The sequence below is a fragment of the Cotesia typhae genome, unplaced genomic scaffold (assembly GCF_013202065.1).
Source record: "Cotesia typhae breed Kobodo isofemale line unplaced genomic scaffold, CoteBio_Ctyphae contig_119, whole genome shotgun sequence".
NCBI classification, from domain to species: Eukaryota; Metazoa; Arthropoda; class Insecta; order Hymenoptera; family Braconidae; genus Cotesia; species Cotesia typhae.
In genome coordinates this window covers 1,970,626-1,996,271 of record NW_027423712.1, presented here as the reverse complement: position 1 = coordinate 1,996,271, position 25,646 = coordinate 1,970,626, and the positions used below count along the sequence as shown (strand labels likewise).

General features: G+C 29.3%; 2 protein-coding genes and 1 long non-coding RNA gene across 6 annotated transcripts in view; 2 read left to right on the top strand and 1 right to left on the bottom strand.

Annotated features, from left to right (window-relative positions):
- Positions 1-25,646, bottom strand: part of LOC141529513 (furin-like protease kpc-1) — an 83,829-nt gene that overhangs the window by 52,837 nt on the left and 5,346 nt on the right. The gene's annotated exons all lie outside the window — the stretch shown is intronic.
- Positions 2,349-4,234, top strand: LOC141529792 (uncharacterized). The gene is made up of 2 exons (XR_012479663.1): positions 2,349-4,002; positions 4,050-4,234. It is a non-coding gene; the product is annotated as an uncharacterized LOC141529792 (long non-coding RNA).
- LOC141531392 (uncharacterized) lies at positions 5,930-7,819 on the top strand. Its single transcript, XM_074249199.1, has 3 exons — positions 5,930-6,689; positions 6,854-7,450; positions 7,638-7,819. The coding sequence occupies exons 1-3, from the start codon at positions 6,212-6,214 to the stop codon at positions 7,817-7,819; spliced, it is 1,257 nt and encodes a 418-aa protein (XP_074105300.1). The 5' UTR covers positions 5,930-6,211.

The window sequence follows — 25,646 nt, the reverse complement described above, 5'->3', positions numbered from 1 at the left end:
TCATCAATATTTTTCCGTTTCTTTGCTAGATATAAAAGACCAAAAAAAGTCTCGGTGAAATAAACTTCCGCCATCAAAAATATTAATGCCCATTAAAATTATTACCTTCATCAAAAGCGCAATACTTGTACTTTTTATACTTTTTATTACTAAATGCTGAGATAAAGAGCAAACTTTCTTTATATTATCTTGACTTAATATTAAAGCGCTTTTAGTTCCGTAACTTTATTAACATGAGCACAAACAATGTCAATTTTATATTTCATAACTCGGAAGCTCAAATTTTGAATTTGACAACCGAGATGGAGGTAATTGGCGATTATTATTTTTAGGTGAAAACTGAAAGCTAATCAACATCAGGGCAAGCTCGTTAAAAAGTTGGCTAATTAAAATTTTTGTTACGAAAATTCAGATTGTCAAAAGTTATTAGATAATTAAATTTTTTAATTTTGTTATTAAATTAATACATTAAATTCCGAAGCTTTTATCTGCTTAAATTGATCATTCATCTCGTATATTTATAATTAAAAACTTTTGAAAGCTATCACGTCATGGTTTTATTGTTATATGTAAACTAATATCAAATGTCATGAAAAGTTTTAATAAAATTAGCAAACAATTTTTAATAATTATAATGAAACTTTTTACTCAATTAATAAAAAGTTTTCGACGCTTTTCATTCACCGGCGTGACACTTTTAAATTTAATAAACAATTTGTTGGATATTGATTTTAAAATATTGCGCATAAAAGAAGAAAAAAAAATATTGACAATACTTTCTAGATAATTGGTGCTTTTGATGGAGCATAATTTTCATTTAAAAGTTAACGCTACAGTAAATATAATTTAAGCTCAGAGTATTGAATATTGAAATAAATAAAAGAAGGAATGATAAAAAAAAAAAAATAAGTATAAATTGGTAAGATCATTGTAACTTTATGAAATCAATTGAACTTAGCTTAACCCAAAAGAAAGTTTCAAGAGCAGGAGGTTATCTGGTATGGCCAAACTTCGGTAGCTCAAGTGGAACGTAAATACAAGTCAATGGAAACTTGAATCTGAGGTCAATGAAAGAGACAATTGCCGGCAAATAGAAATATATATATATAAAATATTTCCTCATTGTTATTCTCTTTGACTTTGGTATGCGATAGTCTATAATATACGCTCCGGTGAATTTTTTGTCCCGGTTGTATAAATATATATGTATAGATGTGTAGATTGTGCTCTATATAAAATTTTGAAATTGTTTAAAAAGAAAGTTTATACCATTGTCGTCAGCTGGACTCGACGTTCCAGCGTTCGCTCGTAAAAGTTAATATCCCTTCAATGACCCGGCAATCGTAACGGTTTATAGCGCTGGATGTGACAGAACGGAATTATCGAAAAAGACACAAGTATATTATTTGTTTCCTACACGGAAAGAAAAATATGGGAACTATTCCTATAATTTTATGGGAACAGTTCCCAGGTAATTATAGGAACTGTTCCCATAATTATAGGAAATTTTCCCAAAATTATGGAAACATTTCCTATAACGATGGGAATGGTTCCCATAATGGTATAGGAAAAGTTCCCATAATTTTCTTTCCGTGTACTATATTTTAAAATCTACACCGCCCATATTTATACTTTGATCTACATAACTTTCTATTGTAATGTCAATTGTATGTTTAGTTTTCAGCTTTACAATTTATGTAGTTTGATGAAGTTGGGAATTATTTATTTTAGATAATTAATAGAATTATTGATGTTTCGAAAGTTAATATCAAATTAATTTAAAAAATTATTGTTGACTCTTCAAAATAGTACACTGATAGAAAAACAATCTTGAATCAAGAAATTTTTTTTCTTCACAATTTGAACTCTTGAAACTAGATATAGATATATTTCTTTCAAGAATTTTTGTCTCTTGGTTCAAGATGTTACCGACTTGTGTTAAGAATGGCTTTTTTTTGAGTCATTAATTTACTTATTTCCCAGAAATAATTTTTTTTCTGTATCACAATTAAAGACTATTTAGTTTTTGAAATATACTTTGATGAATTATTTTAAGTTTTTTAAACGATAATGTTATTTTGGTTGAAAAACTAAATGTATCGATTGAAGATAATATAGCTCTTAAGCCAAGAAAATCTAAATCAAGACAAGAAATTCTTAAAGCAAAATAATCATTTGTCTTCCAAAATAAATTCTTAGATCAAGAAAATATCTCTTGAGTCAACATAAATTTTCTATCAGTGTACTGACATTTTAAAACAATATTTTTTTATTTTTTTTTTCAAGTATTAAGTGTAATTTAAATTAAATTAAATTTCGTTAAATGAAAATGTTGCAATATTTTTTAATATTGTTAATAATTTAGTATGAATTTTAAAGTTTTATATGTTAATATAAATTATAGAAAAATATTAATTGTTAGAAATAAATTTTTATAAAAGTTTTTTTAATTAAATTAAATTATTATTATTGTTCAACAATAGTTTAATTAGTTTGACATCAACGTTCCAAGTACTTGTAATTGAATTAATTAATTTTGTTATTCCATTTGTAACAGGGTAAAATTACCCTTAATCGATAAGTCACCGAATATCGATAATTATTCGACGTAGCACTGGCGCGTCTCGATCTTCGGGCCTAAAGGGAGAATAGGAGGGGGTGAGTTTGGGTTAAAATAGGTGAGCCGTGCAGCGGAACAGGGAGAAGTAGTGTGACCGCCAGACTGAGTGCCACGGAAATCAAAAAGGACCGTTCCCGAGAGTAGTGACGAGACGAAGGAAGCCAACTACAACTAGGACTTCATCCTCAACGAGTTAGTTAGATCATCGTTTTGTTCGTCAAGGTGTCAATTATTGCTCTGTGGGAAGGAAGTGAACCGCGGTTTATCCAATGCCCAGTTACTTCTCCTAATTATTTATCAATTGGATCGTTAATCGACGAAAATTTTATTCAATAAATAAATTGTGGAACATTTGCTAGTTTTTGGATTGAGTGATTTTCATGGGGGTTTATACCCGAGGATCGCTCGATCGACCTTGCGGGGGAAAATTTTAATATCTAAAAGTTTTCAATCAATTAACTAACATCTAAGAAAATTTATTTAATTAATTTTTCAATAATTAACTGAGTAAAATTGATTAACTTTTGTCATTGAGAAAAATAGATAAAATTTTTTGTTCGTGAAATTTTCGTCAAACGTCAGTTTTGTGTCGCATAAATTCCAATACCCAAGGTCAAGCAAGACTTGACTAGCGAATGTTCTAGCAAACAAATTTGACTATTTCGACTCGTGTCAAATTTTTATAAGTTATAAACGAGTAGAACGCTAGTGATAATGTTTTATATCAAGAATTAATTATTAAGAATTCTATATTGAGAATTAATTATCGAGGATAATATAGAGTGGAAAATTATTGAGAATATTATATTATAAAATTATTCCGTCAAGTGTGAATTTAATAATTTTGGGATTAAGTCCGTGAAGTAGTCAAATTGAAATTACTGAAACTTGATAATTATCGGCGTGGACATTAAGTCCTAGGAATTAGTTAATTGAGTTAGAATTGTCATAGTAAAAGTTTAATCAGAATTAGTTAATTAAACTTATGTTAATAATTTTGAAGTGATTGTAAAGGTCTATGTTGTGATTAAGTTAATTCAAGGCATTAAGCCTCTGGTTCTATAGAGATTAGTTCAAAGCTATTTAGAGATTGATTGTAAATTGAAAATTGTCGTTAAAAAAAAAAAAAAAAATTTACCAATGATTGAATGATTGAATATTGTAATTAACTTTAATTCATTCATTCTATTAAAATTGTAAAATCAATTAAGCGAAGTGTGGGTTATGTGTGTGAAGAATTGAACGGGTTATGCGTGATAGAGAGTGTTAATAGTGTTAAGTTCGGTAGTCCTGTGGACTTAATTTTAAGTTGTAAAGTGTGTAAAGTTAGTTAGTTTTGGTCGTCCGGTGGACGTTAAATTTTAAGTTTAGTTCTAAGACAGGTGTGGGAGACCGTTTGTTCGAAAAAGCCCAATTAGTTCTAAGACAGGTGTGGGAGACCGTTTGTTCGAAAAAGCCCGTCTAGTCATCGTATCGTCATTGGAAGGTTCGTTTGTAAATATCGTTTATTTCGCAGTTGTTCTCCGCTTCGTTAGATTATAAGTGTGTGAGTGAGCGCTTAAATTTGTTAAGTTTGTTAAATTTTTATTGTTAATAAATATCGATATATTGTTAGTTAAGATTTTATTATTCAACAGCACCTTCCTCCACTCTCTCTACCCTAAGATAAGTTTTCTCAGCTCTGGACCGGTTCCAGGAACCGTGATTAATAATCCTGGTGGCGCCCTGATAATTTTTATTGTTGTTAGTTTTGTTTAGTTAATTATAAAATTGATTAGGGGCCAACCTGAGCAGGTAAAACTGTTACACATTCATTTATAAATTTATTAATTATGTATTGATAGTGGTTGTTCATTTTTGATTCTCTTTGATTAACAAAAATTCATATTCTCCAGCGACACAAAGTAAAATTATTATAATTACTATTAAAATTAACGAATCATTTAACTAGGTATCGATTCCAATTTATATAAGCCATTAGTGATTATATTAATAAAGTATTATATTATTATACATTACATAAATATATGATATCGAATCGCTTAATGAGAACGAGAATAACTCATGAGTGAAGATTTCAATAAAATATCGGACAGGTTAAAATTATCGGAAAAATTTTTAATTATTGATAAATAAACTCTCTTTGACCTTTATGCTCGTTTTATTGTTCCCTTTTGCGGTTCAATGCAGCTCCTATCTTTAAATAATTGAAATTCTCTATTTCCAATCCAATATTTCATTTTCATTCGAATGATACTTCTGCCAGACGGTTCATTATTCATTCACCTAATTTTATTTTGCAATGAATATTCATCAACAACTCAGACAAAGTTCAGTCGTAATGAATTTTTATAATTTTTTCCGTCACACATCGAGCTTCAATTTAATAAAAGCAATCAGAATTTACATCAAGAGTATGTTTTCTTCTTTTTAGGTTATTCCAAATGTTTGTTTTTATAACTTTCATTCATATTTGTTTTTGTTTTTAGTTAATTTTAGTTTTTCAATCTCATGTTTTTTGGCTAAAAAATTTCTGCAATAAAATTACTAATATAACGTATGACTGAATACATGAATGGGTAAAGTTATTTAACTTCCGCCTGTATTCACACTAGGGTGATTCAAAAAAAAAGAATATTTTTTTTTTCGTTTGGTACTCTGAAAAATAGGTTCCTAGACACCTCTAAGAAAGCCTCTCCAAGCATGAGTTCTTAATTGTAACGGGAAGGTCCTCCTTCTTACAGTTTTCTATTTTTTCTTATTATCAGATAGAAAAATTTATATCTCGCTTCCAACTACTTGAAAAAATATCTTGTTCCTTAGATTTTGTAGGAAATTGAATGCTCTACAAAAAAGGTCTCTTACGATTTTTTCGTAAACCCAACCGTTTAAAAGATATTAACGGTTAAAGTTTGATTATTTTTGGGAAAATTTTTTATTTCTTATGAATTTTATAACTCAATGAAAAAAATCATTATGAATGATGAAACTCATAGTTTTGTAGAAAATTTACTGCTCTATAAAAATGGTCTCTTATGATTTTTTCGATCAAGTTGAGCGTTTACGAGATATTCATCGTCAAACATCAATGCATATCAATTTTTCTAGTTTTTGATCAATAATTCGAAAAATTTCAATTTATTCTGTGAGTTTCAAGGAAATTTAGACAAATTTGAGTTTTTATTATAAAAGCAACTCCTATAGATGTTTTCTGTTCAAAAATTCATTTGAAAGTTTTTATTCTAATAATATTTTTTTAATTTTATCTTTAATAATTTAAAATCTTAATCGCGTTGTCATTTATTATTATGAAATTTGTTCAGTGCGTATTTTTAAATTGTTTTTCACAAAATATACATAAAATTTTCGTTCGAGGGGATTTTTGTTTTGAATTCCATTTCTTCTTCTGTTTGTCTTCTGAAACTAACGCCGTCTATGTTTTTTACTCTCAACTATCTTCAGTATCTACCCATTTAATACCGTATTTTCAGTGTTCCTAAAACTGATCATCTTGAATACGTAATAAAATAATTCATTTTAAATAAGTCTTATAATCATCACATAAATTTATTTATCATCAATTAACCTACAATGAATAAAGAAATACGTTTTATCGGAATACCTCTACAAAGAATTTCGGAACGTAAGTTACCAAAAGTGAAAGAGGTTATGCGTGTGTTTTTCTACCAACTTAAAATTTTAAAGTATTCAATCAAACAAAGTGCTAAAAATTCAGTTGACCAAGTTATTGAACTGTGGAGAAAAAATCAGATTCCAACTAGTGGAGCTCCTAATGCAGTCAAAAAATTTCTTCGCTATCACAGTCAATGGTTAAAATTACAAAAAAATTTCGATAAAAAGAATTCAGCGCAAAACCAAAAGGAAATGAAATTTCAGACTGATCTTGAACAATTATTCGACATTGTGAGCGAAAAATCCTTAAAAGTGCTTGATGATAATATTAGAAAGTTGTATTTGGATCAAAAATTCGGTACCCATAAAGAGATTCTTTCTAATAATGTACCTGTATCAAACTTAACCACAACTATGATGGGAATAGATGAGAGTAGTAAGTATCTGAGATATTTAATTATTATAAAGTCAGGTAGTAGTGTAACTTTTCATAGATGACTAGATGACATTTGACTAGACAATTTTTGGAGTCCTTTCTTAATTATTTGTCATCAAAATGAATAAATTCTATACATTTTCTTCGTTTAATTTATAAAACAGATCTTATTCCAGACTTAGATCAACCGTCTACCAGTCATGCGATTGTTCCAAGTGAAAAATCAGAGTCGTTCTCTACGTATACATTAAGTGGAGTTACAAATTTTGGATCTGATTCAGAGTATGAACCTCCAATTCCGACAAAACGAGCAAAACTTGATGTCTTAACTCCTGAAGTCATTTTTGGACTCGACCGAGCTAATGTCAGCAGTAGAAATGCGATGTTTATTATTGCTCCGGTTTTACTAGCAGTAGGTATTAAAATTGAAGATACAACGCTCAGTTATAGTTCAATTCAACGAGCTCGTATGCTTCAAAGAGAAGACATTGCTAAAGGACTTAATGACAACTTTAAGACACACGATAAATACGTTGTGCATTGGGACGGAAAAATGCTGAATGACCTTGTTGGATCAAAATCTGTGGAACGGCTACCAGTTATTTTAACTGCATTTGGTACCGAACAATTACTTGGGGTTCCAAAAATGAATTCTGGGACGGCAGACAATCAAACATCAGCCATTTTATCGACATTGAGTGAATGGGGTATTACTAATTATGTTAAGGCGATGTGTTTTGACACGACGGCAGTTAATACAGGTAACTTATCAATGATAATTTAATCTAAAAAATATTTAATTATTAACGTTCTAGTTTAATTTTTATTGCTTACTGAATTTCACTTTTGAAATTATTGAGAATTATTTACTCATTTGGATTTTAAATATAATCTACAATTTGTTGAAAATATTAAATTTAACGATAGTTATCTATTTTCTTTATACAGGAATTCATAACGGTACATGTAAGGCAATTGAAAAGACTTTGGGAAGAGAGTTAATCTGGTTACCATGTCGTCACCACATTTTTGAGATCATATTGAGAAGTGCATTTGAAGTATATTGGCCTGTGTCATCTGGGCCAAACGTACCAATGTTCGGAAGATTTAAAAATCATGGGATGAAATAAATAAAACTAATTATATATCTGGAATTGAAGATACTGTTGTTGCTGATATCATTTTGGATAAAAAAATGAAATATCTAGTTTAATTGCACAATCCTTACAGGTATGATTTAACTGCGATTTTAAGAAAAAAAATTTCTTGTTTCTGACAAATTTTTAATTGTTTTTGATAGTTACTACAACCCCGAGATGACTATAAAGAATTGTTGGAATTGTCGTTGATTTTCCTTGGAGAAATGCCTCAAGAAGAAATTTTTTTCAAACGTCCTGGTGCAATTCATCATGCTAGGTGGATGGCGAAGGCAATTTACAGTTTAAAAATGTTTCTATTCAGAAATGAATTTAAACTTTCTAATAAAGAATTGGACGGTCTTCGGCAAATTTGTATATTTATAGTTACACTGTATTTAAAAGCTTGGTTTTCATCAACTTCTGCAACAACTGCTGCTAATCATGACTTGCAGTTTTTGAAAAATTTATTCGAGTACAAAAATATCAATTCATTGATTTCTTCAGCAACTTGTGAAAAAATGATTTTGCATTTATGGTATTTAAGTGATGAACTTGCCATTTTATCATTATTTGACGATACCGTTTCATTGGAAGTAAAAAAAAATATTGTTGGAGCTGTTAATACTCGTAACGGTACAGATTCTAAAGCTAAAAAATTTATAATTGATAAAAACGATTTGAATTCATTAACACAAAAAGTCTGAGTGACTTTGTTTCTAAAAAGTCTTTAAATCTCTTTAAAATCTTTGATTTACCATATGACTTCCTTGATAAAGATATTGAATCGTGGCCTACTAATGACAGTTACATTGAAAATAAAGAATACTTTAACCAATTGAAAGTTGTTAATGATGCAGCAGAACGAGCTGTTGCATTAGTTAGTGAGTATAATTAATGCTTGACAAAAATGAAGAGCAATTCCAATACTTATTGCAAATTATCAAAGAACATCGAAAAAACTACCCAAACTGCAATAGAGGAAATTATTTACAGTAAAAGTGTACCGTTATGTTGAAAATATTGAAAATTATATGGCAGTTGATAATTAAATAAATAAATTCTTCGATAAAAAAGTGAAACACATGTGAAACACACTAAATTGAATTATATATTTAAAAAAATGCACTAATTTTTTGTTTTAATGTAATCAAACATGTCCAAGACTAAAAAAACTAATTAAAAAAATAGTTCATAACATATTTCTATTCATAGAAACTCAAATTTGTCTAAATTTCCTTGAAACTCACAGAATAAATTGAAATTTTTCGAATTATTGATCAAAAACTAGAAAAATTGATATGCATTGATGTTTGACGATGAATATCTCGTAAACGCTCAACTTGATCGAAAAATCATAAGAGACCATTTTTATAGAGCAGTAAATTTTCTACAAAACTATGAGTTTCATCATTCATAATGATTTTTTTTCATTGAGTTATAAAATTCATAAGAAATAAAAAATTTTCCCAAAAATAATCAAACTTTAACCGTTAATATCTTTTAAACGGTTGGGTTTACGAAAAAATCGTAAGAGACCTTTTTGTAGAGCATTCAATTTCCTACAAAATCTAAGGAACAAGATATTTTTTCAAGTAGTTGGAAGCGAGATATAAATTTTTCTATCTGATAATAAGAAAAAATAGAAAACTGTAAGAAGGAGGACCTTCCCGTTACAATTAAGAACTCATGCTTGAAGAGGCTTTCTTAGAGGTGTCTAGGAACCTATTTTTCAGAGTACCAAACGAAAAAAAAAATATTCTTTTTTTTTGAATCACCCTAATTCACACGTATTTTCAAACAGTAAACACAAATTGTTATTTCCACTGACATAAATAAATAAATTAATGCAAACATTTTTAAGAGCAAATAATTCCCATTGTTTAATTAATAGCTTATTTTAGTATAGTAAAACATATTTTAATAAATTGAAATGATTGCTTGGATGAGTTTTATAAATTAAAAATGCAAAATTATTGTTTGAAAAATATACAGAAATTCGTTTTAAAAATATCCTTTGTCACTTTTCCGTGAAATATTACGTTGTATGCTACAGTTTTCATCATAACTTTTTTTTTTTGACAAGTGATACTAACTCTTCAATTCATCAAAAGTTCTAAATTTTATGGGAGTTTAAAGCGCGAATATTTCATTGAAATCAATTTCGTCTTTTCAGAATAGATTTTCAATACCAACTTTTAACATTTAACATTTTAAAAAGTTCAAAGTCTCAATGTCTTTTAAAAAACTCTTAAAAAAGTCACTTGATAGAGAAATAATGTTTCAAAAGTTGAGAAATTGAATATTTTTTAGTACTCAAGATAATATTGTCAACTTTACGAGTGTCGAATTTAAAATGCAAAGTCTCGTTTGAGTTACGTAGTTAATTTTTTTAATTAGTCCTTTCACATATTTTCAATTATGCAAAATGTTCAATATGTTTTCTTTCTTCATTGTCTAAATTTTTTGCATGCCTCATAATGCTACTCCAAAAATCATAATTATCGCTTCCATTCAATGAAATTCAAACTCGAAAAAATACTTCAAAGGTACACAAATGCCGTGAATATAATGATGGGTCAACAAGCTTTATCAGGATTTATCGGAATTCGTGGAGTACATAACCCTTTGGAAGGTTCAGTTGTTCGATTGACAAGGATGTCACTCGATCTGATTTGGAGTACATGTTTAGTACAATTTCTAGCGTGGTATATACGTCTATTGGACAATGATTTGAAGCATGTTCATTATGCATCTCTCTCTTTCTCTATGCCCATGTATACACATATATTTGTTAAAGGTTTGCATGAAACTAGAGAACGATTCATCACCAATGCAAGACACTGCCGACTGATATCGATGTATAGCCGCGAAGAGAACATTGGATAACGGTCAGTATATACTAAACTACTCTACTCTCTATCTATATCCATCGCTCGCGGACATTATATTACGTCAAGTCAGTGCTGAGCCATCGATTCGGAGTACTGCACGTAATAACAATTTGCCACGTATACTACATATATACAAAAATGTAAACACTGACCTATCTATTTTCAAAATCTCTTTATCTCTATGATAAAATATATATATATATATATATATATATATATATATATATATATATATATATATATATATATATATATATATACACGCAGTTATTTATCAATGTGTGTATGTATCTATAGATTTCGATTCTAGCTATCTTAATCACACAATAAATAACGCGACATAAATTCTCCTCCCGACACTTCGTTGAATAATGACACGAACAAAATAAAAAGTTTTTAAAATCCAAAAGTTCACAATTCATAATGCTAGATGAATTTTTTATGAGTAAAAAAATATATCATATTGTTATATTATATTGTAGTCGTAGAAAAATGTTATTTTGCAAATCTAAGAATTGTTTACAACTTATGTTTTGATAGAAATAAAATTGAAGAATCTTATTGTATGAAATACATTTATTAAATGTTTAAAGAAAGTTTTGGTGTATATAAAGCTACTAAAGTTTTAGCGAGACTTTTCTTGCAAACTATTGTCGAAATGGAATATAATAATAGCAAGTAAGCAAGCAAGCCAGTAAGTAAGTAAACTTTTGAAAAGAAAATGACTTGTAACATGTGTATTGTTGAAAATAAATAAAACCTACTGGTGTATTGTAGTGATTCTGTTTTTTGTTAATGGATGTAGCGCTATTTCGCCCAATAAATTTATATCAAGAGAAAAGAATTTAATGTCGTTATAATTTTATCTGTAAAGAATAAAACGAGAAGATGTAAAGGAAAAAAATTGAATGGAACAGAATAGAAAGAAGAAATAAAATGGGTCGAGTAGTAAAAGTGTAAAAAAAGGTAAAGTAAGCTGAAGAATCTTTATGTAATTATATATGTGTCCTTGAAGACAAAAATCTTAAGGTACAACTTTGATGTGAGCATGTATGAGGTCACAACACTGGGGATTACCTCGCAAAATTTCTTTATTTTCTAGCTTTTCTTTATCTCGTTTTATACTTTATCATCTCGGCCTCAATTTTTAGAACTTTTTCTTTATTCCGCCACTAAAAATAAATGAATAAATAAATACGCGATAACAAATATATTATTGTGTTTGCTGAAACGTGTTATCACTGGTTGAATAATAAAGTCTCAGGCACGGGGTAATTGAGGTTGCATCAATAAATGATCTAATTTCGTTATTATTAATATTATTATTATTATTATTATTATTATTATTATTATTATTATTATTATTATTATTATTATTATTATTATTATTATTATTATTTGTTATTAATTGCTCAGGGGGGTTTTCCCCGGAATCCGACTCTCCGAGGGCCCAGCCTGAGCGCCATCCATTACTGCTGCACCACTCCGCACAACAAGGCGGTTAGTGAGTGCAGCAGGCCAAATTCATTTGCCTAAGTAGACGCAAGGATCCCAAAATGACAGCCTTTTGCATCCGCACTGCTAGAGACACGGCTGCTGAACTGCAAGCCAGTATCTTCGCAAGTGAAGACACAAAAGACTGTTTCATCCCTCCAAGGACGCCGACAACCAAAACGATGAGCTTGACACGGTAACCTGGGTAGAGTTTGCCAATTTCAAACAGGAGATCCTGATATATCTGGTGTTTGTGCTCTTCTTTGGCCGAGATATTGTATTCGGCTGGGGCCGAAAACTCAATGACATAAATGTCACGAGTAGCCTTGTCGAAGAGCACAATATCAGGTTTGTTGTGGTCAATCCGCCGGGTTGTTGCGAATGGTATGTTCCAATAAATTTTGGAACTGTCATTCTCAACAACCTGCGGAATATCTCCTGGCAGATAAGGCAGCACTGGTGTCTCATCGATACCGTAGCTATATCTGAGATGGTAATAGAGTACTCGCAGGGCAGCATTGTGACGCTGTATGTAGGCACCTCTTGCCAGCACAGCACGTTTACACGTCCGACAGGACGTGTCCGGAAGCTGCGCCTGGAGTACCTTGCTACGGTATTTGAGAGTGTTGATAACACCATCTTGGCAGGCAAATATAAACCCTTCGGTCTCGGACATCAGGCCAGCTGACTTCAAGAAGGAGAATGTCAGCTGGGTGGACAAGCCATGGTCACGGACGTGTTTGAAATACACGCTGTGCATGGACTTGTCCATCAGTTCGCCAAGGAGTAGGTTTTCCTCGGCGTTATTATTATTATTATTATTATTATTATTATTATTATTATTATTATTATTATTATTATTATTATTATTATTATTATTATTATTATTATTATTATTATTATTATTATTATTATTATTATTATTATAATCTACACAGAACGTCGATTGAACGTAGATATAACGCGATGGAAACTAGAAACCAGGGTAAGTTATCAGTCGCAACTACGGAATGCTTAAACATTAATGTCAGTTGATGTTACATCACAGCTTAGATTAATATTGATTTTGATGTTATACGTTAATAAACGCACTTAACTTTCTCTTTAGAGTATACATGTGTAATTATATCTCAACTGACCCTAGATAATTACATACCATATCATAGTATATTTATTATTTTTATTTCCATTAGATATAAACTGTTTACTCACGTATTTATTGCACGCCTATAAATTACTTCAAGGAATATAATTAATCCGTGATTCTTACCTGAAACAAAAATAAATTGAGATACTTAGTATGATTAAATCTTTTAATTTTTAAAAATATAAAGTTATGCATTTATATTTATCAAGTGGAAATTTTTGAAATTTCTAAAGGAATTTCCTTAACATGATCATTGATTATGAATTAAACTAGAATGATGTAGAATGTCATAAACGAAAGAGAGAGTTGCCATCCATGAAAAGTTGTCGATCCAAATATACTAAAAAGGAATATTAAAAGTTGTATGATCATGAATTATGCCGGTTGAACCCTAATCGACCAACGTCACGGAACATTGAAACCAAGTTTATGTGCATTTACTTGCATACATACTCGAGTACAACCACATGAACACTTGAAAAGTAAGTATGTACATAGATACGTGTCTCTGCAGAACTTACACGCAAGTAGCGGGAATAATTCTAGCCATACACGAAAGTAACATGTAAGGCAATTCGTCTTGAAGTATGCAACTGATACAATAAATAGTACTATTTATTTTAGGTCACGTACACTAAGACCCTGACACGCACATCAACGATGAGGGTCAAAGTCCTGGGATTGCTCAGCACAAATAACCTTTTCAAAATTATATTACTTTCTTTGATGAATAAAAATAAAATAAAAAAAAATAATTATTAAGCAACAACATGATTAAATATTAGTTGTTTCACGTACATGAAAGATAAATTGTCGATAAATTTTTTTATTGCGCACGGGCTAGGATAATTGACGTAAAATGACCCCGACACAATTTAGCGCTAAGTACGGCGTACTGGGATGTGGAATATGGAGTAGAGGACGGTTTTACGTTTAATAAACCTGATAAAAGGGACCGAAGCCGTTTTACCGGTACCTACATTTAGTTATATCAAGTAATACGTAGTATGCTACGTAGTATGTAGTATGTACCATAATAGTACTACCATACTGTCGACGTTGGCATATATAAATTAAATACAAGGTTAAGTAATTTCAACGGTGTTACATATCATTTTTACGTTGCGTTGCATTATATATTATGCATTATTTATTATGTTATGTAAGAGTTTATTATATTTTTATTTACCTGTACTAAGAATTCGTTTATTCGCTCGACCTGATCTACGGTCATCGGTCTATTAATTACAATCATTGTTTATTTAACTGTTCAGATATTTGGTCAAAAGAGGAAATATATATTGAACAAACACTAACAATAATAACAACCTTATCTCAAAGCTCACGAGTAAATATTTCCACTAGGAATAGTGCTATGCTCTTCTACTCTGTCTGCTTTGTATTTACTTAACCAATGACATTTTTGCTCTATAAATAACACTGGTCATTTTATGCCATGCATTTTTTTTTTGAACTGCAACAACACTTGTTATTTTTTATTGGCTATTAAAGTTTGTTTTGATTTTTTACGGCAGTTTTTATTGAAGCTAATCGTTTGTAATCATACTGTCGTAGATTTAAAGTAAATTTGAAATTTGATTTTTTATTAATCGACTGAAAAAAATTACTTGATTCAAGAATAAAATTATTTTAAAGAGAACTGGTTTACTACTATTTTATTTCCGAGTTTTTATTATTGAAAAAGCTTTTTCTCATTAGTAGAGTATAAAATTACCGATAAGCTTTGACTGTAAAAGGTTTCGAATTGTTAACTATTTATTTGTCAAGATAAAAAATACCTATCAGATTTCCTCTATTTTTTAATTTAATCGACTGCAATTTTTTTTTCCAACAAACAACTAAAATAAAAATAAATGAAGAATTATTCTCACGAAAAATATGTCGAAAAAGAGAAAAAAAAAACGTCATTGGAATTATCCCGTAATGCTGGTAAATGTGGTAAAATTTTCAGTAAATGTAAAAAGTATTTTATAACGGATTAAAATGTCCGACCGCTAATGAAAAAAATAAAAAAATAACCAAAGCGACCTTGATAAAAACCGCGGCATTAAAAACGTAATTCATCGGATTTATACTCAATGTAAAATAATATAATACAAACGGAAGTACAAACATAAACACGCATATGAAATTAGTGTATATTTATGTATTCTCGATTGATTAACCGAGCTAACGTTTCCTCATCCGTCGTCTGGTCGTTATGAAATCACGGGTGTATTTTCACGATGACACATTACATGCACAGGTACTATAGAATCTAGAATGTAGTATACACACGATGAAGGTTGATGTATCCAGGTGCAGCGAAATTGTTTGTGATGTGTGTGATGTGCATAGCATAAAGTGAATTTCCTCTTCGTTATAGCCAGAAACACGCGTTAGATCCCCCAGCTCGTATTCAGGCCCAGGTACAAGTATAGTGCTGCATTACACAGTCTAACTCTCTGTCCGGGTCTATTTATTGGACGTTTGCAGCGTATAACCAGTCAATAATGTACGAGTGGCTATATACATATTATATATGTATATATATTCACATCTATACATACGTCGCCGCATCTTAGTTACATTACAGATTACTCACATGCCCTTTGTTCATCTCACTCTCTACATGCATCGACTTCGTCAAATGCTCTTATATTTGCTGTCTATATATTTTCAATATGATATTATATGTATCTGCGATTGCACTTTAACTATGAATATTTTTTTTACTCAGCTAGATATGCTCTCAAAGTTTTATTAATATAACAGTCAATTAAAATTCATTGAGAGTTCAATCTAGTTTTATTTTTATTGCTTATCAATTTTATTGATTTTTTATTGTAACTAGGAAGTGATGATATTTTTTATTTTTATCTTAACAACACGTCTAATGGCAGAAGTCAATTATGAATTTCACGAGTTCAATAAAAATGTACTTTACAGTAAACTTTGGATTTTCAATTTGTATTATAAAATAATTAATAAAAATTTATTAATTATTCATCGCTTAAAAATAATTATAATTTTTGTTAATATTTAATTAGTTTTCTAAGAATTGTTTTTATAAAAAAAAATTTTTTTAATTTTCAGGTGTGCTAAAATCAGAATCATTGAATTTTTTTTCAATTTTGTCTAGACGAAAGTTATTAAAAAGAAAAAAATTATTAATTGTAAATTGAGAATTCATGAAGAAAAACGAAAGATTAAAAATTAAAATCCAAAGCTAAAAACCGTGGCCCAGCGATCCCTAAGTCAATTTAAATCGCAATCAACTAGACGTAAATTTACCATCTTTACGTTATGGTTCGTTATACTCTATCGATTATTGAATAATCAATATTCAACGTAATATTGCTTTTTAATTTGATTTTGAATAAAAAGGTGAGACTTTTTTTTAGGTAATACTCGCTAAGTAACATTGGCGCTCTACGAACGAGATTCACGTCACAAAGCCAATCGAGTTAAATCCGCTGTAGCTATAAAAAGACGTTCGGTTAGTTTAGTTATCGTAATTTAGCACATTTCCCTTGACATGGACGTTGGCTTTTACTCACATTCGCGGTTACTAAATTTTGTCCGTTCCATACGCATATTTTGCTTTTCTGCACTAAAATTTACTCTGTTGTCTAAATTTGCCTTTGTCTATTGTTGCTTTCATTTAAATTTGAATTTTTTTTTTTTTTTTTTTCTGAACTCACCCGATAATTGCTAGTAATAAAATGACTAATGAGTAATGACAATAACTAATGAGCAATGAGTCACCTTATGCCCACCACCAATTTCACAAGTACCATCGAGTTTATTATTGCGGAAAACACAATAAATTTATTATTTGCTTGCACATAAATATTATCTCTGGCAATTACTCGAGTACTCATTTATATTCTCTACGTAACAAATAATTGCTGTTTGTTATTTGCCGAGGTCATGATAAATTTGTGATAATGAAACAATTATTATTGATAATAATTGTGTACAGTGTACATTGTACGTTTAATGAAAAAAAAAAAAGTAAGTTTGATTTTCAAACATTTTATTTTTCTCATGAACAGAAATAAAATTTCTGAGTGTAGGTAAAAGATAAAAAAAAAAATAAAATTTGCTTTTTGATTTAAAAATTGTAATAAATAATTTTTTAAAATATTCGATGATTTTTTAAATTATTTGTAATAATTTTCCACAACATATGTGATGAATATTTTATTATTTACACCTTCTAAAATTAAACATACTGCTTAGTACAATTTTCACAGTCTCTAATTCAGTTAACACTTTATAAATAAATTTACCGAGTAATTTTGTCCATTGACTTTAAAAATTTCTCAGGTGATAAATTTTCAGCGAAATGATAAGTTGCTAAAAATTTTAATCTCCAGAAAAAATAAAGATTTATTGAATGTAAAACAAAATAAAAGTAAACAAAATATATTAGTGAGAATTTCTAAGAAAAAATTATATAAACACATCCAGGAACATTTTTAGCTCAGTCTAGAATTTTATTCGCTCATCTTCGCTAAAATAATTGTATTATCAATATACTATTGAGTAGACTTTTAAGTAAACAAATTATTTCAGAAATAAACTCTCGAAAAATAAAATTTATTCAACGATGCCTGTTTAATTGTAAATATATCTAATTTTTTTTAAATATCAAACATTTTATTCTTTTTAATTTTTTTTTTGCAATTCTAAAAAAGTCCAAAAATTAAAAAATTCATTTTCATTGACTTAACAAGAGTATAAAAATAGAAAAAAGTTGTAAATAGAAGGCAAAAAAATTTTTTCGATCGTAGAGCACTCTCTAATATTTCGTATTATAAGTCATGCAAAAGAAATTTAAGTTGTACGTTTAATCTAGATCTCCGTAAATCGAAATTTTTCTCAGATAAGAAAGATAAAGATAGAGCACGACCTTATACGCAAATAATTACTCATCACGGTTTTTGAGCAGCGTATACAATTATTCTTATCTGAGTTGAAATGAATTTAATATTAATTCTAAATTTATCTCAATGATTGTAATATTAAATAAATCAAACACTCGTATCAAGTAAATTTCATTCAAAAAATTTGATGACAGATAAAATAAATTATTAAAAATAGATAAAAAAAAAAAATATTTGAAAAAATTCAACAGTCAAATAAGTAGCTAATGATCCATGAATGCGCATTTTAAAACCCGTTGATTACTGAACCATGAGTGAGAATCAATGAGAATATACGAGAGTATATTTCACTGTGAAAACCGAACGTACAAACGTATAATATCCATACATATATCTTCTCTTTCATCCTCTTTTTCCCGGTTCGATTACTCTTGTCTGTTCTCGGTCCGCTTTTGTGCTAAGTCTAACGTGTTTTAATACGTGTTGGCAAAACATTCTTAATAATATAATACAATATCGTATGACCTCATAATAATCATAATTATAGTATCACACTTTTATGAAGACATTCAATTTATTGTTAAGTATAACAATAAAAGAATCGGGAAAAAGGAAATATGAATTTATTTATCTCTCATCATCCAATTATAAATAAATAAAATGATAATGATAGGAATTAGTCGTCAAAACAGTCACAGCCGGCTGTGAGTAATTACCATAAATTAACGACTTAATGAATTAGAGTAAAGAAAGAATCTTAGACAGTTGAGATAGCAATAAAATAATAAAGAGTTGAGTTAAATGCATAAGTATGAATGGTATTGCATAAATAGGAAAGATAACGATAATTGAGGGGAGAAAATAAGATGAGCCGTATAATAATGAGCTGACCTAAGCATTTTATCCTAAGTGCTCGACTATATAATCTCGTAAATCCTGCTTGCTTAATCTTGAGCTGATTGCATAAATTGCCTGTGTCTACTGGCGAAATCGGGCGTTGTCTTACGGCCAATTCAATGATTATACTGTGCGCTCGAGCACAACACAACTAAACTCTGGATCTTAACTAGAGGGGCGATCTATCTCCTGCAATCTACAATCTACAATCTACAATATATATATTATCTATTTGTCATTTGTGTTGGTGTACATCGCACCAAACGGAATTTATAATCGTTAAAATCTTCGTATCGATCCACGGCTTATGATGGTCAGATACAGGATACAGTATATATACGATACATAATGTCATTGAATATTCAATCACTCGGTATTATCCTATTTATTAACTAATATACGATATATCGTGTTGGTTATTGTGCGATTTCAATGTAAGCCTCTCTGCGAAGGTTTACGCTCGTTGTGAGATTTTTCGGATTTATGCCGTGATAAACGTATGTAAAGTAAATATTAAAGTTTTTTTTTTAATTAACACGAAAAAATTAAAAATTTACCAATCTTGAGCAGAATATAAATTCTAATGATGATTGATGATTATTATTCAAGAGTAAGACACTTTAATAAGCATGACTCACGTTGTAGTAACTAAATTTTTAGTCGCTGGTTTAGGGGAAGTCCAGGTAAAATTTTCAAAAAGTCGACTTTTTTTTTAAAGTAAAAAAAAATTACTTTTGTACTCTAGAAAGGTTCAATAAAATTGTGTTAAAGTTTAAACACAATAAAATTATTTTATCACCTTTCATTAAAAATATTTTTAAAAAATAAACGATTTTGAAGCTTTTACATGGACTTCCCCCTTTAAAGTAAATTCTAACGAATCGTGATAAGAATCAGTTGATTCATTTTTTAATTTCAGGCAGCTCGGGGCTGAAAAGTGGATAAGATATGAACTATATTTTTAAATTAAAATTAATATTGGCCATTAATAGCCAGTTAGACCTCAGACTTCATTCATTAATCATAAATAATGAGTTTTTAAAAGTGTGAGATTTTATTCTCCCGATATTTCTTAAGTAAATTTCAAGGTTAAGATTATCATTTTTTAAATATGAATTTTTCCTTGAAATTTACAAGGAAAATAAATATTTATCTGTAATAACAATCAGTCATTTTAATTATGTAAAATAAAAAACACACTTGTAATAATACTTAATTGAAATGTAATTATTTCAGCAATTTATTATATACAATGTATTTAATTTAAACGACGCAGTAAAGTAATTATTTTGAGAGACTAAGTAGCAAATAATCATCAAAATTTCTCAAAGTCATTATGTTATTCATAATTCGAATTAGTGGTGATTAAATGTTGCATTACTGCTCAATTATCTTGTGGCTCTATAGAGTTTAGTTCTAATTACGACTAAGTAATTTTTGAACTAATTTCACATAAAAATTCCACAAAAAAAATATAATTGACAAACCAAGTCGACGAATAAAAATAAAGTGGTGTGCATTTGAAATGTTTAAACCACAAAATTTAAAAATTTTAAAATCTTATTCAACGAAAATCAATCGCTGCTGTAGAATTAAACATGAAGTATTATGTAGTAAAGGGATTTATGTCATCGACCATGACCAACGCAATTGCAATTTATCCCTCGAGGGTTATTTATGTATTCGGAGTAGTGACAAACCCTTCGTCAAAACGTTTTATTATGTTGACTATAACCAGACGGAGAAATATCGCCAACTGATGATGAAAAATGCCCGGAGCATTTGCATATTAATGAACGAACACTCGGAACATTATTTAGCGTTTGTAAACACGGGTCTAACTTTTAGCTTAAAATCCCTGGCTTTCATTCCTCAAAAATCATTTCAAACTCATCTATTTTACATACATTAAATATAAACTCATTTACCTTTTACAACGGTAAAAATAAGAGCAAGAGTATTTACCCACGTGTTTTCTCTCATTATAAATTTAATCTACTTCAAAAATCAATGTACGCATAGAACTAAATATATATATATATATATGTGTATTTAATAATTGTAACGTTATCTTATTGACATAACATCAACATAAATATGAAGATTGAGCTTAAGAAACGTTTAAATAAAATATAAGTTTATGAATATTTATAAACACAAATATAAATAAAAAATAAAAAATAATTAATAGATTTAAAATTTTTTCAAAGCTTACGCTGTCAGAGCATGTTGCCGACACCTGACGACAATAAGTCAACTTCATTCTTTTTTTATCTTTAAATATATATGAATTTAACACATTTACATGCAGTGTACAACAAAACACCCACGCCGGGTGTAGAATCGTATTGTATAATATTTCTTCTTAGGCTATATGTAATGTTTCGAAGATTATACCAGAGTTTGTTAACACCCGGGAGATAAATTTTATCCATAAATAAATCAAGTTTAATTTCTTTTGGTCGGTTCTTTCGGTTTTAAATTTTATCAAGTTAATCCAATCTAAAAATATTTGTTTGATGGAAATGGAAACTGAGAAAAATAAGATGGAGAAAGAAAAGAAGGGGAAGAAAGCGGCATCTACTATGAGGAAGAGAGAACGAAAGTTTGAGTTTAATGGACCCTTAAAAGAAGTTTGAGATAAAAATAAATAATAACATAAAGTTATTATAGGAAACAGCATCTTCTTACTTGAGCAACAGCCACAGCCACACTATTAAACTACACTGTCGAATATTCTTTGACATTATCTTAATAATTTTTATCTACTGCTTGCAACTATTATGTTTTACTTTTAACTCTTTGCTCTTAACTCTTGCTAACAATGTTTCTCAAAGTTTAAGCACCAATTTTAGTTTAACTAAGTGCGATGAACTATTGGAAAGTTCACTCACTTTGTCTGGTGTCTAGTTTCCAATGAAAGCTATTTGTTATGTTCAAGGCCTTTAATTTTAAGTTTCGTGTCTAAGACTCAACTCTTGGTCGCGGGTCGAACAAAAGGTGCCGGAACCTTTACTGCCGCTCGATACTGTAAAATTGTTGTTTTGATTATTTAAATTTAAGAGTTAACTTGTACTGATATTATCGTGACTTAAAATTGCGAAACAAAGTGACTGACATTTGGGTTGTGCAATTGAAGAAAAAATCAGACAACTGATAGGCAACCGACCGATTTACTGATGGAGAACCGAGAAATTTATTTCATAAATAAATTTTTGTTTTTATTTATTTTATTTATTTCAGTTCCTCGGTATTATATAGGGGAATAATATTAAACGGAGGCAAGATAAAAATTGTTGGAGCAAACCGTTGAGGACAAATTGCATTTAATTTTTTTACCCACAGTAGTTCTCTAATCAGTAAATTCATCGAGTAAAAGAAGTGCATGATGAAAGAATGGAAAAACGTGGATTTTCCGATCTATAAGTTATATCTCTAATATAAAAAGTAACTTTTCTACAGCAATCGAGGAAAAAAGGCTCCTGAGGACGAGCTGCAACTCCACGTTTACTTTTTATAAAAAAAAATGATTAGAAAAAAAAAATCTACGCTTTTTTAGTACTGAAATAATTACGTTTTAATTTAACTTTTGATCATCTAAGTGTTGGATTGAAAATTGATAGGGGGATTTATTTTTTTTTTTTTTATTAAATTAATTTATATAGAATAAGAAATAGAGAATGCGTAATTTCTTTAGAAATTCTCGATGAATAATATTTGTAGAATAGATCAAAATAACAAAAGAACTAAAAAGAAATGTCATTGCTAGAAGAAACTAGATTGAGTCATGAGTTGAATCTTGAAATATGACTTTGCTACCGATTGTTGGATGACTTTTACTTTTATGAGTCAAAAAGTTTATATTTCCTTTAAAAAAGAATATTTTATTTTTTCTGACACTCAAAAAACTTTTTATTTTAATTTTTATTAAAATTTATTCTGATTTTAGACTTTTATAGATTTTTAAAAATATTCGAAGGCAGTAAGCATAAACTTACCATGAATATTTGAAGAATAAAAGATTTTATACTTTTATGCATTCACTGAAAGTTAGTTAAGCTCTAAAGGGCCAACTTTTCCCTTTTGCTTTTATTATTTTAAAAACGACTGTTGCAGCCATTTAGGACCAATAAATGACCGTTGAATGTCGCTATATTTTTAGTCTGACTATTCTGTGTAACTTCAACAAGCTCAAGTTCAAGAGAAATTATAAAAAATTTGATTTAAAACTATTTTATCAGTTTAGTAATTTTTCTCTAAAATTGATTATAAATTTATTTTTAATTAATTAAAAAAAAAAAAAGAATTTCTGGGATTTAAATTGATATTCTGCATGATCTTATAAAATTAGTATACAACAAAAATAAAAAAGTTTGAAACGGATATTCAAAAGAAAAAAAGTATACCTGAAAGCTGACAAGTTTTATGATAAGATATCTACCGGAGGAAAAATTTGAAAACTCATTCAGCCCGAAGCTAAATGAAGATATTTCAGCCTCATTTCCATGCACCTTTTATGATTGCCTGAGGTAACATAAAGACCGTCTAGTTCAACAATATATAGTCTTACAGTAATATTAGTAGCATTAGTAGTAGTAGTAATAGTAGTAGTAGTAGTAGTAGTAGTAGTAGCAGTAGAAGTAGTTAAAGAAGAAGGAGTCTAGGTCTTGCCGCAGTCTCGAGGATAAAAAAAGAACTTTTCTACTCGAAGTGTTTAGTTAACATGCCACAGAAAAGATTCGGTCGTTCTGAATCTCAAGTACTTAACTCGGATTTAGTATTAAGACTTTGGACATTATAGACATCAATCTAAACGACCTTTGCAGAAGCATAGAAGGTATAAAATGGCTTATATCCATAACATCGCATCGTGCCTTACCTTCTATTCACCAGAAAGTTACTGGAAAGTCGCCCATCGCTTATAGACAACCGCATATACTCGAATCCACTCCTCTCGGCTTTATATGGGCGCGAGAGGAGAATTTCAATCGATTAAACAATTTTTTAACTCTATTTTCTCTTTACTTCTCATTATTCTCTTTTTCCAATCTCTTATCCATTGTTTTACTTTATTTTTCTTTCACTTAAATTATACGTTTCCAGCGAAATCTTCCAACAGTTTTACTGAAATAGATACATTTTTGTTCTTCTATGCAAATAAATCACGGCGATAAAAAAAAGTTCAACTCTTACTGTGTGTAGAAAAATTAAAAATTCTTAACCCAGCAAATACTTAGCCACCCATGGAATATTTAAATCATATGTATAAATTTTATACATTTTCTCCATGATGTGTTGCGGAATTCCTGGAATTTAAGCAATTTTTCTATTCGACCTTATTTCGATTTTAAAAAATCTTTTTCACTCGACGAAACACAAAACGAATTCCGCTACAAAAAAATCACCTTCTCTGCTCTTACTACACCAAATAACCTATGTAACTAAGCGTAGAAAACGTAAATCGCAATTCAGGTATAGTACAGTGCTTCACAGCTCGAATACCAATAAAAAAATATAAACTAAAAAACAAAACGTAAAAAAAAACACTCACACACAAAATCACTCTTTTGTTCCGTTTTTATGAAAAAAAAATTCTACTGCTGCGCTACTTTACTGCGGTATGTATGCGAATATGAGTAATAATACCAAAATTTATGAAAGTCGAAAAGCGTACAGTACCTCATAAGTATTTTTAATCATAAAATTTAATCAGCGTTGTTAATAACAGACGAGTTTAATATTTCAAATCGGAACGAAATTTAAATAAACCGCTTTTTTGTTCCATGGAAATATGTTCGTCGGTTTTAACGATAATGTGTTTACAATCTCGATTTTCGAAGAGATATTCAATAGGGTTATGTTTTCACGATTTTAATCTAATATCAAGGAAAAATCCGGTCATTTGATCAAGTCCTTTGAAAGATATCGTGTTTACTGTGATGTGCTCAGTTGAACATTAATGAAAAGCTTTTTTGCAATGGTATTTATTTTGAATCAAGCCAAAATGAGCTTCGTTGGTCATTAAAAATTCACTTTGTGAAAATGGAGAGCATTTACGTTTTTTGCATTTCCAGTGGGATGTATGGGCGGATCTTTATCCAATTACTTTGACGTTTGAGACGAAAATCTAATCAGCTATTAAGTTTGAAAACCTTCATCGAATGTTGGGTTTAGTCTTTTGAGAAAAATAATTGGAATATTTTTTTTTTTAGTGAATAAAAATGTAGGAAATATGAATTTAAAAGTTTAACATTTATACATTTTTTTGTGAATTAAAATTTAATTAGTAAAAAGGCCGTTTGGAAAAATTTTTTATCTCAAAAATAAAAGAAAAACTGGCAATTTAAGATATGTCCGACTTTAACTTCAAACTATTGAAAGAGTAAATTTATTAAAAAATCATAAGATACCTTTTTTGTAGAACCTTCAATTTTTTATTACAATATTTATCATGCTAGCTGATAAGTTGTTCGTTACACAAGATATAAAATTCCGAA